This window comes from Bactrocera dorsalis, chromosome 4 (assembly GCF_023373825.1).
Source record: "Bactrocera dorsalis isolate Fly_Bdor chromosome 4, ASM2337382v1, whole genome shotgun sequence".
Taxonomy (NCBI): Eukaryota; Metazoa; Arthropoda; class Insecta; order Diptera; family Tephritidae; genus Bactrocera; species Bactrocera dorsalis.
The window spans coordinates 5,720,300-5,734,943 of record NC_064306.1 but is presented as its reverse complement, the minus strand read 5'-3'; the positions used below and the strand labels follow the sequence as shown (position 1 = coordinate 5,734,943).

General features: G+C 31.2%; 3 protein-coding genes across 3 annotated transcripts; 1 reads left to right on the top strand and 2 right to left on the bottom strand.

The window, feature by feature from the left end:
* The first annotated feature begins 128 nt into the window (after positions 1-128).
* On the top strand, positions 129-2,892 carry LOC105232109 (kelch-like protein 5). Its single transcript, XM_011213714.4, has 7 exons — positions 129-344; positions 419-776; positions 1,234-1,542; positions 1,600-1,907; positions 1,967-2,171; positions 2,419-2,517; positions 2,584-2,892. The coding sequence occupies exons 1-7, from the start codon at positions 196-198 to the stop codon at positions 2,800-2,802; spliced, it is 1,647 nt and encodes a 548-aa protein (XP_011212016.2). The 5' UTR covers positions 129-195; the 3' UTR covers positions 2,803-2,892.
* A 2,154-nt stretch (positions 2,893-5,046) lies between these two features.
* On the bottom strand, positions 5,047-7,287 carry LOC125775334 (histidine-rich glycoprotein-like). The gene is made up of 2 exons (XM_049456305.1): positions 7,233-7,287; positions 5,047-5,793 (listed from the first exon to the last, which is right to left on the bottom strand). Exons 1-2 carry the CDS (start codon positions 7,245-7,247, stop codon positions 5,401-5,403), a joined length of 408 nt encoding a protein of 135 aa, XP_049312262.1. The 5' UTR covers positions 7,248-7,287; the 3' UTR covers positions 5,047-5,400.
* Positions 7,288-8,419: 1,132 nt separating this feature from the next.
* LOC105232108 (histidine-rich glycoprotein) lies at positions 8,420-10,838 on the bottom strand. Its single transcript, XM_011213713.3, has 2 exons — positions 10,586-10,838; positions 8,420-9,166 (listed from the first exon to the last, which is right to left on the bottom strand). The coding sequence occupies exons 1-2, from the start codon at positions 10,598-10,600 to the stop codon at positions 8,774-8,776; spliced, it is 408 nt and encodes a 135-aa protein (XP_011212015.1). The 5' UTR covers positions 10,601-10,838; the 3' UTR covers positions 8,420-8,773.
* Between the last annotated feature and the right edge of the window lie 3,806 nt (positions 10,839-14,644).

The window sequence follows — 14,644 nt, the reverse complement described above, 5'->3', positions numbered from 1 at the left end:
CAATATATATTATAAATTTTCCATGCGAAAATTTTAAAATAGAACTTTGCAAATGCGGTTGCATGCACTCGTTTCGCTAAAGCTACAAGTATAAAATAGATTTTCCGCTGTGGCGCCGAGTCAGTACATTGCAGTGCCACCAGAGAAGAAGTGGGATTTGTTAATTTTGTTTTTATTGTTATTTCTTACAGTAAAATGTCGCTTAGCGTATCTGGACTACCGAAACCCGGCAATGTACGCAATGATGTCCGTCATAATTGGGAGGTCATGCAAAGTGTTTATAAACTCTACAACGAACAGAAGTTCACGGATATTTTATTCGAGTTTCCTTACACGACATATAAGTATGTTTTGTTGAAGTGTTGTTGTAATGCTCAACTCAGATATACATATGTAAGATAATATACCGTTTTAATAGGTTTACAGCACATCGCCTAATTCTCGCAGCGGCAAGCCCATATTTTCTCGAACTCTTCGACCAAACCGAAGACGATTGCAACTCGCTAACGGTTACGAAAATGGATAGTGATACTTTCGAAGAATTGGTGGTCTACTGCTACAACGGACAGACAGATATTACAGCTGGTAATGCGGAGCGTATGGCCAAAGGCGCTATGCTGTTACGTTTATACGAAGTGGTTGATATTTGTGTGAATTATATGATGGATCATATAAGTGATTTCTTAGTGCGCAAGCTGATACCATTGGCAGCGGAATTGGTGTACGAAAAATTTGAAACGCGCTTACTCGCTTATATTGTGAAGAATTTTAAGGAGGTGAGTTGAAATTTCTGCGGGAACTCTCTGTGGCATGTAAGGCAATCACTTCGGCGCGGTGCGTTCTGGGTAACGCTAAAAGACCTGCGGCCTTCCCGGCTTGACAAAACTTTTAACGTTCCTTTGACCTACGGTTCGACTCGGACTATAATTTCAGGACTAAAGCTTTTTTGGATTTGGTTGAATCCTGGTTTGGTGATCAACATATTCCGTTGCCTGAGCTTGTGGGAGTGAAACCCTGTACAAATGGCTGGCGGGTTAATGTCAAGGCTACTGCTGTCCTGTTAAAACATTGGCAGACCTCACAGTACATTCCTCTCCCATCCTCATTAAGTTCATATGGTAGATAATCTTAGAACCATTAAAAGCGACTACTTTTTGTGAGTTCAGTAGCGTCTCTGAACTATTTATATAGTTCCGAGTTACCCATGTGTTTCACATAAAAATCAACTTTCAGGTTAATCGAAACGGCGAAATATTTGATCTCAACATGACACAATGGAAATTCATTTTAAAAGAACTAGACGTCAATGTGGTTACCCAAGCGTATATATTTTTGGCCACCAAAGGCTGGTACGAGTACAATGCCACTGAGCGTCAGCAGTACCTGCCCGATTTGATCGGTTCGCTTACACTTACCGAATTCGACAACGACTTCCTAAGACAGCAAATCAAACCATTACCCGGTTGTGAAGGTTTAGCAACTGAATCGCTTAAGAAACGTGGCGAACTGCCTTCATGGGTCGCGGTACAGAATTGGGGCGAAGTAAGTAGATATATATATCTGCAAATATATTTATTAACGAACACATTAATTTCTAAGGATTGGTTAGGTTATAAGGACATCTTGATTTACAATCAGGCTAAAGTGGAATGGGTAAAAGCTACGCGCTTGGAAATTAAAAGATATTATTTTAGCACAGCGTTTATGGGGAATAGTCTCTACTTCATCGGCGGACGCAGCAGGGATGGCGTAAGCAAAGCTGTGCTCAGCTACAATTTGCTAACAAAAACATTTTCAACGATGCCGTCGTTGCAAGATAAGCGTACTGCCGCTTGTGTTGCAGTGGTGAATAATTCTATATATGTTTTTGGTGGTAAGGCGGATAATTCCTTGACTAGTGTGGAATGGTAAGACTTCTGGTAGACCGCAGAAGCTGGTAGTGTTCTAATATTATGATATATTACAGTTACAGTACGTCAACAGGGCGTTGGGAGTATAAATCTGGCACGCCTACACCGCGCGCTGCAGCTGGTGTTGCCATCTTGAATGCTGATATATACTTAATAGGTGGTAAGGATTTACGCATGTTAAACAGAGTAGACGTTTATAATGTCTCCACAAATAGATGGTATAATTGTAATCCAATGGCCGAAGCACGTGAAAGTCCAGCAGTAAGTATGAAATCGGCTAAAGAGTGATATTTTGACTGAACGCCGATTATATTTTGAAAATTTAGGCGTAATTCATGCAATATTTATTTGTTATACTTTAGAAGTAAGCACTAAGACATATCGTTCATATGATTTTACACTATTTGTGAATATAGCGACACCTAGCGGACATATTTCTTTCGTTATAGTCCCAATTTTTTAGAATCTTTCCAAAATAACAGAAAAATGCAAAAAAAATCAATTTCAGGTGACTGTGCATCAAGACCTTATTTACGCAATGAGTGGAGGTTTCAGAGATTTAAAAACCGTCGAACGTTATGATCCAAAGCAAGACAAATGGACTAAGGTTGGGTCCTATGTGATATATACAGATTTTCGATAATTTTTTCAAACATCAAACATTTCATTACAGATAGCTTCGTTGAATGTCGCACGTAGATATATCTGCGCCGCCTCAATAGGTGATCAATTGTGGGCATTTGGTGGTGTGATTGGCCCCGCACAGTGGGACGATACTGTCGAGGTTTACGATGAGGCCAGCGATAAGTGGCTGGTAAAGAAAAAATTACCGGTAACTGGAAAGTTTGATTGTGTAACACTGCCTACAAACTTGGCCGATAATCTTAATTGAGATGCTCGAAAAGTTGTAATAGCCTCTGAAATATTTAATTACAAACAAATTTTTTAGAAATAAAAAGTATTAACTGCGAGTATATATAAACACCATGTTTAGTACGTTCTCATTTGAGGTTTGAAAAGAATAATATGAGCTTCAAGTGATACATAAGCCTGCTGATTGACCTATTTATTTCCGTACGAGGTTTAATCTCTAGAGGTACGGATCTCATATCGTGTTAATCATGATTTCTAAAAGAAAGAATGTTGAACATTCTTCATGAGACTCGAAGCGTCATAGATGTAAACAGGGGGTTCCGCAGGTTATTGTCCTCTCTATGTTGCAGTCTAACTTCTAGAACTCGAAACTCCCTCAACCACAAGAGTAATTTTCTGCTACCTCATGTGATTGTGACGTCGAAGAATGGAATGGAAATGTAAACCGCTATCTCTTCGACCTTTATCGCTTTCTCGAACCTAACACTTTAACCCACTGAATCCACAGTGACCATATTCACTAACTGGAAGGAGGAGTACATACTTGACCTCAATATTGCTGACTGTTCATAATTCTAAGACTTTATGTGTGACATTCCAAAGCCTGTGTCCCTCACACGACCGCTATTATGGCCAAAGTACAGAGCCACAACGAAATCCCCTGTCGCTAGACCACAGCACATGGGGAAGTTCAAAGAAACGTTGTGGGCAACTTACAAGGCAATCGGCCGACTGGTCCTACGCCGCACATTGGTTTCTGCTAGTGCATACTGCGGCTAAAAATATAAGGAGTTGTCGTAGGACAATGACATTTGGTACATCATTGTTTTGGATTCCAATCAAGAAAAAAATGAAAAAATTTTTTTAAAAAATTTTATTTTACGCCCACCTCCCATATAAGCTGAAACTTAATTTTTGACCTACAGCACTGATTTTTGGTACATAGCATTTTTATGACATTATATATGTTGGTGTTAAATTTCAATAATATCCGCCCACTTTTACGCCCACCTCCCATACAACTAAATTCTCTTTTATTAAGTCTCTTTTAGCAAATTTTGTACATCTTCGTGACATTCTGACAATGTTTTTTTCAAGGGGGGCAATTTGGGGCAGCTGAATTTTTTTTTATCGTTTAGCTGAGACTTCGGGCTTTAATTCGGTATATGTATGTCGACAGCGGTAGACAGCGCTAAAAAGATGCACCACTTTGAATTTGAAGAACATTGAAATTTTGACGTCCAAATTATGTTGTTCCACAAAATTTTTTATGCATTATTTTTTTCAATGGATTTTGATGCAAATTTTTTCTTTGATACATATTATAAATGAAAAATAATAACGAAGTTGAATTTCAATAGTTGTTTTATTGTATCAATAATTTGACTTTTGAGTAAATTTTTTGCTAATTTTGATGCTCTCTAAATTCACCAACTTTGGGCATTTCTGGACAAAAAACTAATGCAGATAGAATCCTAATACTTTGGGAAAATAATGTATAGACAGTTGGTAACAAACTGTGAAATTTTCATTCAAATCAGACAACATGAAATTTTTGAATTTCGACCACAGATATCCCAATGTGCGCCGTACCAATATGGTTGCCTGGATGCAGTGATACGGAGACTAGGAAGCTACAGACATGTCAGAACACTGTACTCCGGACTACAACGGGATGCCACCTCCAAGTTAAGGATTATAATGAAATACTCTCCAAGCAGATGCTTTGGGGTGCTTTTGTAGAAATCATCCCAACAGTAACGGAATCGCCTCCTAAGAGCATCAAGAGTTTCTCAACTACGTCGACGATATAAAACAATACGCCGACCAGAGTTCGAACGCAAACAAAACTTCAGACATGCACTGCCCGCCCTGCACAATGGAGTCACTAAAACCTTCACCGACCACCTCTCAGTGAATGGCGTACTTGGAGTTAAACTACCACCCATTGCAGACGACGAGCTCGAGTTGCCGCGAGAATTGAAAGTGACCCTTGCGCAGCTTCGCTCCGGATACTGTAGCTAAACTATTCAGAATCGACACTGACAAATCATATATAACATATGTCGAGCATACAACGTCTTTGCTCTTTGCTTTGCCCTGTTAACCCTACATATCCGACACCCTTCTCCTTACGGTGCGACTCCATTGAAACAGCACGTTTCCTGAGGATGACCTAGATGACAACTTATCTAATCCTTGACATCCTAACGGGCACTAAACGGGGGATAGCCGTAGCACACTGAGTCCCCATAAACCAATATTTTTTTTTTTCTTATGAAACACTCATTTTTATTTAATTTACAATTGACGAGCATTCGAAGGCTCAATCTTCTATTTTAACTATATACACAATTAAAAATACAAGTTCATTTTTCTAAAATAATTAGTGAATGTTGCGCTCCATTTGCAACGAGTGTGACCGTTGTATAAAAAAGTTTCAAACCACAACATTTAACAAAGAATTTGGCAGCACCGCTATGGAAAGCAAAGTCAAGCTACCAATTTTACATCACTAAAGGCAAACGACCGCGACTTTCAGTTTTTCTTTTTCAGCTCAACTCGTTTCTCTCACTCCGTCTCTTTTTATCTTCTCCTGGCTTGTTGTTCACAACACTTATTCGTGATGATAGTGTTCGTAGTGCTCCAGATGTGGTTCATGATGTTCGATTTCGTGATGTCCATGCCCATGGATATGCGACTCGCTCTCTTCTTCCAAGACCAAACCGTGATTGTGGCTGTGCTCAGTTTCGGGATGTAAAATTTTCAATTTCTGCTTGGTACCGCCAATTTCGATGGGATTCTTGAGCAAGTGTTTGTCCTTGATATAGACCGGTACCGGATGGTAATGATGGAATTTAACACTTTGATGTGAAGTGGCATGTTTGTGCTCCACCTCATGATGGTGTTCCGATTCTTCAGGTTCCTTATGGTGCTCGTACTCGTGATGCTCGAAATCGTGTATTTTCAAAGCTGTTGCCAAGGTTAGCAAACAAGCAAAACAAAGTAACTGTAAGGGAGTTTTAACGTAAGTATGTGGGCAACAAATCGCAGGGAAATGAGTATCTGAGTTTTTGATTAATAATTTTGAATCACAAATATGTAAACAAAGGGAATTGAAAATATTTTAATACAATAATATAATATTTTCGGCGTTACAATTTTTTAAGAAAAAAAATTAAATTTGAAAAATATTTTTATTGGAATTTTACAGTAAAAAAAATTATGTTAATTATTTCAATAATGCAAACATTTTAGAAAGTTACAATTTTTAATTTTCATAAAAAAAAGAATTAAATAAAAAAAATTAATAAATTAAAAAAAAAATAAAAATTAAAAAAAAAATTAAAAAAAAATAAAATAAATATTAAATTTTAAATTCTTCAAAAAAATAATAATAATAATCATGTTTTCGAAAAAAAAATCTGAAAGCATTTTCAAATAATGAATTATTTCCATTATTTTAATAATTTTTTTAGATTTGTAATAAAAAATTCATATAAAAAATATATACATTATTAAATTTTTTTTTAATTTTTTTCCAAAATTTATATAAAAAGTTAACATATTTTACAAAAAAATAATGTTTTTTTTCTTTTCAAATTAAAAAAAAAAATTGTTTTCAAAAGCATTTTCGTAAAATAAAATGTTTACATTATTGATTTTTTTTAATATTATTATTTATTTTTTTCTTTCTTATTATTTTTTTTTGATATTTCGATTTCAAAAATAAAAAAAATAGTTTCCAAAAGCAATAATAGAAGATTTACATTATTATTTTTTCCCATATTTTGCAAATAAGAATTATATTTTCGAATTAACAATTAATAATTATTAACAATTCCCATATTTTACAAAAAAAAAATTAGTAAGTTTATTATAAAATTTTTAATAATTTTTTTTTGTGTTTTCGAGTTAACAAAATAGTTTTCAATATTTTTTTTTCAATTTTTGTTAACTCAACAAAAAAAATTATTAACTATTTTCGAATAATAAAATATTATTATTTCTGTTCTATATTTTACAAAAGAAAATTAATAGCAAATATAGATAAAATTTTTTTGTGTATTTTCGAGTTAAAAACTTAGTTTTCAAAACCATTTTCGAATAATAAAATGTTTACATTCTTGATTTTTTAACATTATTACTATTTTTTATTGATTTTTTTAGTTTCAAAGAATTTAATTATAATATTTTTAAAATAATTTTTTTATTTTTAATATAATTTTTTTATTTTTTATTATTTTTTTTAAATTTTCATTAATTTTATTTCCAAAATTTATAAAAAAAATTCATATTAAAAAAAAAATACTAATATTGACAGAATTTTTTCTGTTATCGAAAAAAAAATTTCAAAGAATTTTTAATTAATAAAAAATTTTAATTTTTTTTTAATTTTAAAAATTTTAGTTTTTTATTTAAAAAGAAAACTTTCACTTCAATTCTTACGATAAATTTCAGCATTTTACAGGACACTCCACGAAATTAACAGTTAACAGCATTATCGTTTAGCTGAGACTTCGGGCTTTAATTCGGTATATGTATGTCGACAGCGGTAGACAGCGCTAAAAAGATGCACCACTTTGAATTTGAAGAACATTGAAATTTTGACGTCCAAATTATGTTGTTCCACAAAATTTTTTATGCATTATTTTTTTCAATGGATTTTGATGCAAATTTTTTCTTTGATACATATTATAAATGAAAAATAATAACGAAGTTGAATTTCAATAGTTGTTTTATTGTATCAATAATTTGACTTTTGAGTAAATTTTTTGCTAATTTTGATGCTCTCTAAATTCACCAACTTTGGGCATTTCTGGACAAAAAACTAATGCAGATAGAATCCTAATACTTTGGGAAAATAATGTATAGACAGTTGGTAACAAACTGTGAAATTTTCATTCAAATCAGACAACATGAAATTTTTGAATTTCGACCACAGATATCCCAATGTGCGCCGTACCAATATGGTTGCCTGGATGCAGTGATACGGAGACTAGGAAGCTACAGACATGTCAGAACACTGTACTCCGGACTACAACGGGATGCCACCTCCAAGTTAAGGATTATAATGAAATACTCTCCAAGCAGATGCTTTGGGGTGCTTTTGTAGAAATCATCCCAACAGTAACGGAATCGCCTCCTAAGAGCATCAAGAGTTTCTCAACTACGTCGACGATATAAAACAATACGCCGACCAGAGTTCGAACGCAAACAAAACTTCAGACATGCACTGCCCGCCCTGCACAATGGAGTCACTAAAACCTTCACCGACCACCTCTCAGTGAATGGCGTACTTGGAGTTAAACTACCACCCATTGCAGACGACGAGCTCGAGTTGCCGCGAGAATTGAAAGTGACCCTTGCGCAGCTTCGCTCCGGATACTGTAGCTAAACTATTCAGAATCGACACTGACAAATCATATATAACATATGTCGAGCATACAACGTCTTTGCTCTTTGCTTTGCCCTGTTAACCCTACATATCCGACACCCTTCTCCTTACGGTGCGACTCCATTGAAACAGCACGTTTCCTGAGGATGACCTAGATGACAACTTATCTAATCCTTGACATCCTAACGGGCACTAAACGGGGGATAGCCGTAGCACACTGAGTCCCCATAAACCAATATTTTTTTTTTTCTTATGAAACACTCATTTTTATTTAATTTACAATTGACGAGCATTCGAAGGCTCAATCTTCTATTTTAACTATATACACAATTAAAAATACAAGTTCATTTTTCTAAAATAATTAGTGAATGTTGCGCTCCATTTGCAACGAGTGTGACCGTTGTATAAAAAAGTTTCAAACCACAACATTTAACAAAGAATTTGGCAGCACCGCTATGGAAAGCAAAGTCAAGCTACCAATTTTACATCACTAAAGGCAAACGACCGCGACTTTCAGTTTTTCTTTTTCAGCTCAACTCGTTTCTCTCACTCCGTCTCTTTTTATCTTCTCCTGGCTTGTTGTTCACAACACTTATTCGTGATGATAGTGTTCGTAGTGCTCCAGATGTGGTTCATGATGTTCGATTTCGTGATGTCCATGCCCATGGATATGCGACTCGCTCTCTTCTTCCAAGACCAAACCGTGATTGTGGCTGTGCTCAGTTTCGGGATGTAAAATTTTCAATTTCTGCTTGGTACCGCCAATTTCGATGGGATTCTTGAGCAAGTGTTTGTCCTTGATATAGACCGGTACCGGATGGTAATGATGGAATTTAACACTTTGATGTGAAGTAGCATGTTTGTGCTCCACCTCATGATGGTGTTCCGATTCTTCAGGTTCCTTATGGTGCTCGTACTCGTGATGCTCGAAATCGTGTATTTTTAAAGCTGTTGCCAAGGTTAGCAAACAAGCAAAACAAAGTAACTGTAAGGGAGTTTTATCGTAAGTATGTGAGCAACAAGTGGGAGGGAAATGAGTATTTGAGTTTTTGATTAATAATTTTGAATCGCAAATATGTAAACAAAGGGAATTGAAAATATTTGAATACAGTTTTTATATTTTTGGCGTTACAATTTTTTAAGAAAAAAAAATTAATTTTTAAAAATACTTTTATTGGAATTTTACAGTAAAAAAAATATGTTAATTATTTCAATAATGTAAACATTTTAGAAAGTTGCAATTTTTAATTTTCATAAAAAAAAGAATTAAATAAAAAAAATTAATAAATTAAAAAAAAATTTAAAAATTAAAAAAAAAATTAAAAAAAAATAAAATAAATATTAAATTTTAAATTCTTCAAAAAAATAATAATAATAATCATGTTTTCGAAAAAAAAATCTGAAAGCATTTTCAAATAATGAATTATTTCCATTATTTTAATAATTTTTTTAGATTTAAAATAAAAATTCTTATAAAAAATATGTACATTATTGAATTTAATTTTTTTTAATATTTATTTGCAAGATTTATATAAAAAATTAACATATTTTACAAAAAAATAATGTTTTTTTTTCTTTTCAAATTAAAAAAATAGTTTTCAAAAGCATTTTCGAAAAATAAAATGTTTGCATTATTGATTTTTTTTTAATATTATTATTTATTTTTTTTCTTTATTATTATTTTTTTTTTGATATTTCGATTTCGAAAATAAGAAAAAATAGTTTCCAAAAGCAATAATAGAATATTTATATTATTATTTTTTCCCATATTTTACAAACAAGAATTATATTTTCGAATTAAAAAAATAGTTTTCAAAATTTATATTAACAATTCCCATATTTTACAAAAAAAAAAATTAGTAAGATTATTATAAAATTTTTAATAATTTTTTTTGTATGTTTCGAGTTAACAAAATAGTTTTCAATATTTTTTTTTCAATTTTTGTTAACTCAACAAAAAAAAATTATTAACTATTTTCGAATAATAAAATAATATTATTTCTGTTCTACATTTTACAAAAGAAAATTAATAACAAATATAGATACGATTTTTTCTGTGTTTTCGAGTTAAAAACTTAGTTTTCAAAAGCATTTTCGAATAATAAAATGTTTACATTCTTGATTTTTTTAACATTACTACTATTTTTTATTGATTTTTTTAGTTTCAAAGAATTTAATTATAATTTTTTTATTTTTAATTATTTTTTTTAATTTTTCATTAATTTTATTTCCAAAATTTAAAAAAAAAATTCTTATTAAAAAAATACTAATATTGATAGAATTTTTTCTGTTATCAAAAAAAAAATTTCAAAGAATTTTTAATAAATAAAAAATTTTAAATTTTTTTTTTAATTTTAAAAATTTTAGTTTTTTAATTAAAAAAAACTTTCACTTCAATTCTTACGATAAATTTCAGCATTTTACAGGACACTCCACGAAATTAACAGTTAACAACAAGCACGCGAGCGCACACACACACAAACGCACGTTCTTAAGCGAGCGTCAGTCAAGGATAAATATTTTCCTTTTGTCTTGTTTTCTATTTGCCTGCACTTTTTTTCTGGCTTACACTCTCACTTTCTGTGCAACACTCGTAATCGAAGAGACGTTGTTAACCGTGGCAGCTTAGCGTACTGAATGTGGCCAATGTGCGCTTACCAGATTCGATTTATACCATTTGGCATGCGCCGCTGAGCCACAGCTATCACAACAACAACAATAACATTTAAAGGAAAATCGCCGCGCACTGGCGAACTGGTGAAGCGATCGGCACCCGGTTTTGTATTTAACGGGGAACACACAAGAAAAAAGTGTTAAAACTGTAATAGCGACAACATACAAAAACAACAAATTGAATATGAACAACAATAGCAGTGTGCGGTGTTAGCGCAAAGCTAACGAACTCGCTGCATTCGATTTTCCCAGCCAATTTCCTTTTCTATTATTTAGTTTTTAACGGTTAAGCGCTTTTGTTGTTGCTAAACCATTATTTATGACAGCTACTTTCTTAGGCTTATCACTAGTGAATACCCAACAAGTCGCAATTGGTACATTTAAAACTTACTTCATTAAAAAATCTCTTCAAATATTTTCAAGCTCTCCAAAATCACCTTTGTTCTGTAACACGCGCGAGAAAATTCGACGTGAGGAGCCTCGTCAGTCGGTTAGATAAAAACGGTAGCGCCGAAGAACGTACCGTTACTACACTTAACCTCAAATGCCTCCGAAAAGTTTTAATTTTTCAGCAAGTCACCGAAGAAAAGTCAAAAGAGTCACAAAAGAAACCACTAAACCAAAAAATTACATAACAAAGAGTAAGCAGGGTCGTTATAGAAAGAGAAAAATGTTAAGAGAAACAGAAGAAAAATACGGGAAACATGTTAAAAGGAAAATTAGTAAAGCCTAAAAAATCACTTTTACTCTCTGCAGTCATTAATGAAACGCTGTAGATCAAGGAACTAGAGTAAAGAAGAAATAAATAGAGAGAGTGAGAAAGCCGAATTTTAAGTAAAATAAACGTAAAACCGTAAACAAGCTATCTTGTCGGTATGCAATAGAAAAATAACCGACGAAAGCTCAAAAGCTCTACTTTTCTCCAAGAAGAGTGTAGCACTAAGAAATAAGGATATTATTAAAAAAAAAATTTAGAATAAAATAAATCACAAAAAATGCGAAATGAAAGCATTGAAATACGCAGAGGTGGCTAAAAAAGCTTTAAAGCTCACGTGCTCATACTATATAACTGCAGTAAACCACAAGGCAACTAGAATATGAATAAACCGAAAATACCGAAGACATCAAGTATATGTATAAATGAAAGCTTAATACGAAAGCTAATAAAAAGTGACAGAAATAATCAACAAAAAAAGTAAACATCATAAACTGATTTATAAAGCTTAAAATCTTCACTCAACAAACAAATCTCAAAGCGCTAAAACCAAATGAATGCATAAAATAAAAATAGAATCGACTTGATAAAGCTTAAAAGCTTTAACTGATTCCCTGAGAGCACACAGAAAGCATGAAAAAATTAATTTAGAAAACTTTGCAAAACTAGACGCTAATTTAGAGCGGCCCACAGAAAACGTCTCAAAAGCTTTAAAGCTATTTTTGTCACAAAAGTATAAATAGATGTTAGTAAGCATTAGCTATATCTCTTCCGACTTATTTGGCCATTATAAAAACGCTTATGAAAGCAATAAATAATAATAAATTAAATACTTGGATTTCTTAAAAGCTCGAAAGCTTCTTTTAAATGGTCAACGAAAGCTTTTGTAATTTTAATCTCTGACTGATATATTTCCGCAGCTGATTAAAGCGTTTATAAAAGATTAATAGAAGCCTTATTTTTTTTAAAAACCTTGCCAACAAAATGGAAAGCTCGAAGAAAAGCTCAGCTTTTTAGCAGCTTTTATTAGTGAAGCTTTCTTTACAGTAAATATTCTCTGGCGGTTTGTTGCGCAAACAAAAATGTGAAAGAGTATTTCGTCACCGGCATCATCGGCATCTGAAGCTCCCAAATGTAATGCCATTCAAAGCGCTAAATTTTAACGTAAATGTTACGCATACGCACCGTACCAGCTCGACAATGACAGCAATAATAATGCCCAAAAACGGCAGTGACCATTTGAAAATTGTTGACAATAAAGCAATACAAAACCGTTATGCGTTATGACAGGTGGCAATGACAATTTAATGAACAGTTATCAGAAATTGCAAGATGAAGAGGACTTGATGAGAAGCAAATGAAAATTGAAATTAAAAATCAAGAAATTCAAGTTTAATTATCGCAACAAAATATTTTTGTAATGAAATATGTGCGCATGCGTCGTTAGCTGACACGCATCACAAGTGCAAGGTAGCAATTTGTGCGCATGCGTGGTCTACGCAATATACTACATACTATGTATGAGCAGATACGGTCATTGCAATTTGACAACTGGTCCATGGATTTATATATGTATATGTATATATATATTTATATATGTATTTATACATATGTATATGGTATTATTCATTACAAAGTAAACAAAAATTGCAAATATTTCTATATAGACAATAACCCAAGATCATATAGAATATTACGGTTATATAACGACGCAGCGGATTTTTAAAAAGCCAAGCAATTTTCCCGTCTCAGCGGTCTATTATACGAGTAAAATCTCAAAACTACAGATCAATTTACGTAGTACGCATTAGTCCATACGTTTATCCATGATGATATTAAATCTTACATAATTTTTTCGCGACGCGGCATTAACACTCTTTTAGCGTTACAAGTGTTGCTGACAAAATAAGTGTCGTTTTAGAGAAACAGGGTTGCCTATAAACAAAATTTTTGTAAATTTCTTAATGATTATTTTTTTTTTTGAAAAAAAAAAACATTTCTTTAACATTTTTTTTAATAAAATATGCAAATTTTGGAAAAGTAACATAAATATTAAAATAGAAAAAAAAAAATGTAAAAAACATGAAAATAAGAAATACATTTTTTTCAAAAAAAAATTTTTTTTGACAACTCTTTTTTTTGGAAAAAAATATTTATTTTTGATAAAATAATTTTATTTATTTTTATTTTTTATTATTTTTTAATAATAAATAAAAATGAAAAACAAATATTTTTGATTAAAAAAAAGATACATATGTACATCTGTATATTTTTTGAACATTTTAGGAAAAAAGAAATTTTGAAAAAAATAAAAGAATTATTTTTTAAAAACAAAAAAAAAATATTTTTTAGAGAAAAATTAACAAAATAATTGTAGAAAATATTTATAGCAATATTTTTTTAGAAATATTTTTTTAGAACACTATTATTTTCATATTACTCTTTTATTACTTATAAATAAAATAAAAATCAACAATAAATAATTTTATTAGAAAAGGACATTTTTTGGATATACATACATACATATTTAAGAGAACATTTTTTTTAGAAAAATTAAAAAAATTAAAAATTAATTTTAAAAAATAAATAAACTTTTTTATTTATAAGTTATTTACTTATAATTCATTATTTATTTTTTCAGAATTTTTTTTCTCTAAAAAAATAATATTTTTTCTAAACTATAAATAAAATAAAAATAAAAAAATATTTTTTATTAGAAAAAAGAGAGACGTACATATATTTTTTGAGAACTAAATATATTTCTTTCGAAATTAAATAAAAAAATTATTTTTTTCTCTAAAAAATTGTTTTTTATAAAATTAGAAAATATATTTTATAAATATTTTTTGGAAAATTATTTAAAAAAAAATAGAAATCACTTACATATATTCAAATTAATATATGTAAATATTTCTTTCAAAATTATTTTTTTAGAAAATTAAATTTTTTAATCTTTCCTGTAAAAATATTTTTTTTTAAATTATAAATAAAATAAAAATAAAATTAGAAAAAATATTATTATTTTAACATATTTAAAAAAATATATTTATTTAAAAATTTATATTTTTTTTTTAA

Bases quoted from the DNA above. Each gene is read 5' to 3' on its own strand.
- LOC105232109 (XM_011213714.4), top strand. From the start codon at position 196: ATGTCGCTTAGCGTATCTGGACTACCGAAACCCGGCAATGTACGCAAT. The intron at 777-1,233 runs GTGAGTTGAAAT...ATCAACTTTCAG, and splicing joins TTGTGAAGAATTTTAAGGAG to GTTAATCGAAACGGCGAAAT. The intron at 1,543-1,599 runs GTAAGTAGATAT...TTAATTTCTAAG, and splicing joins CGGTACAGAATTGGGGCGAA to GATTGGTTAGGTTATAAGGA.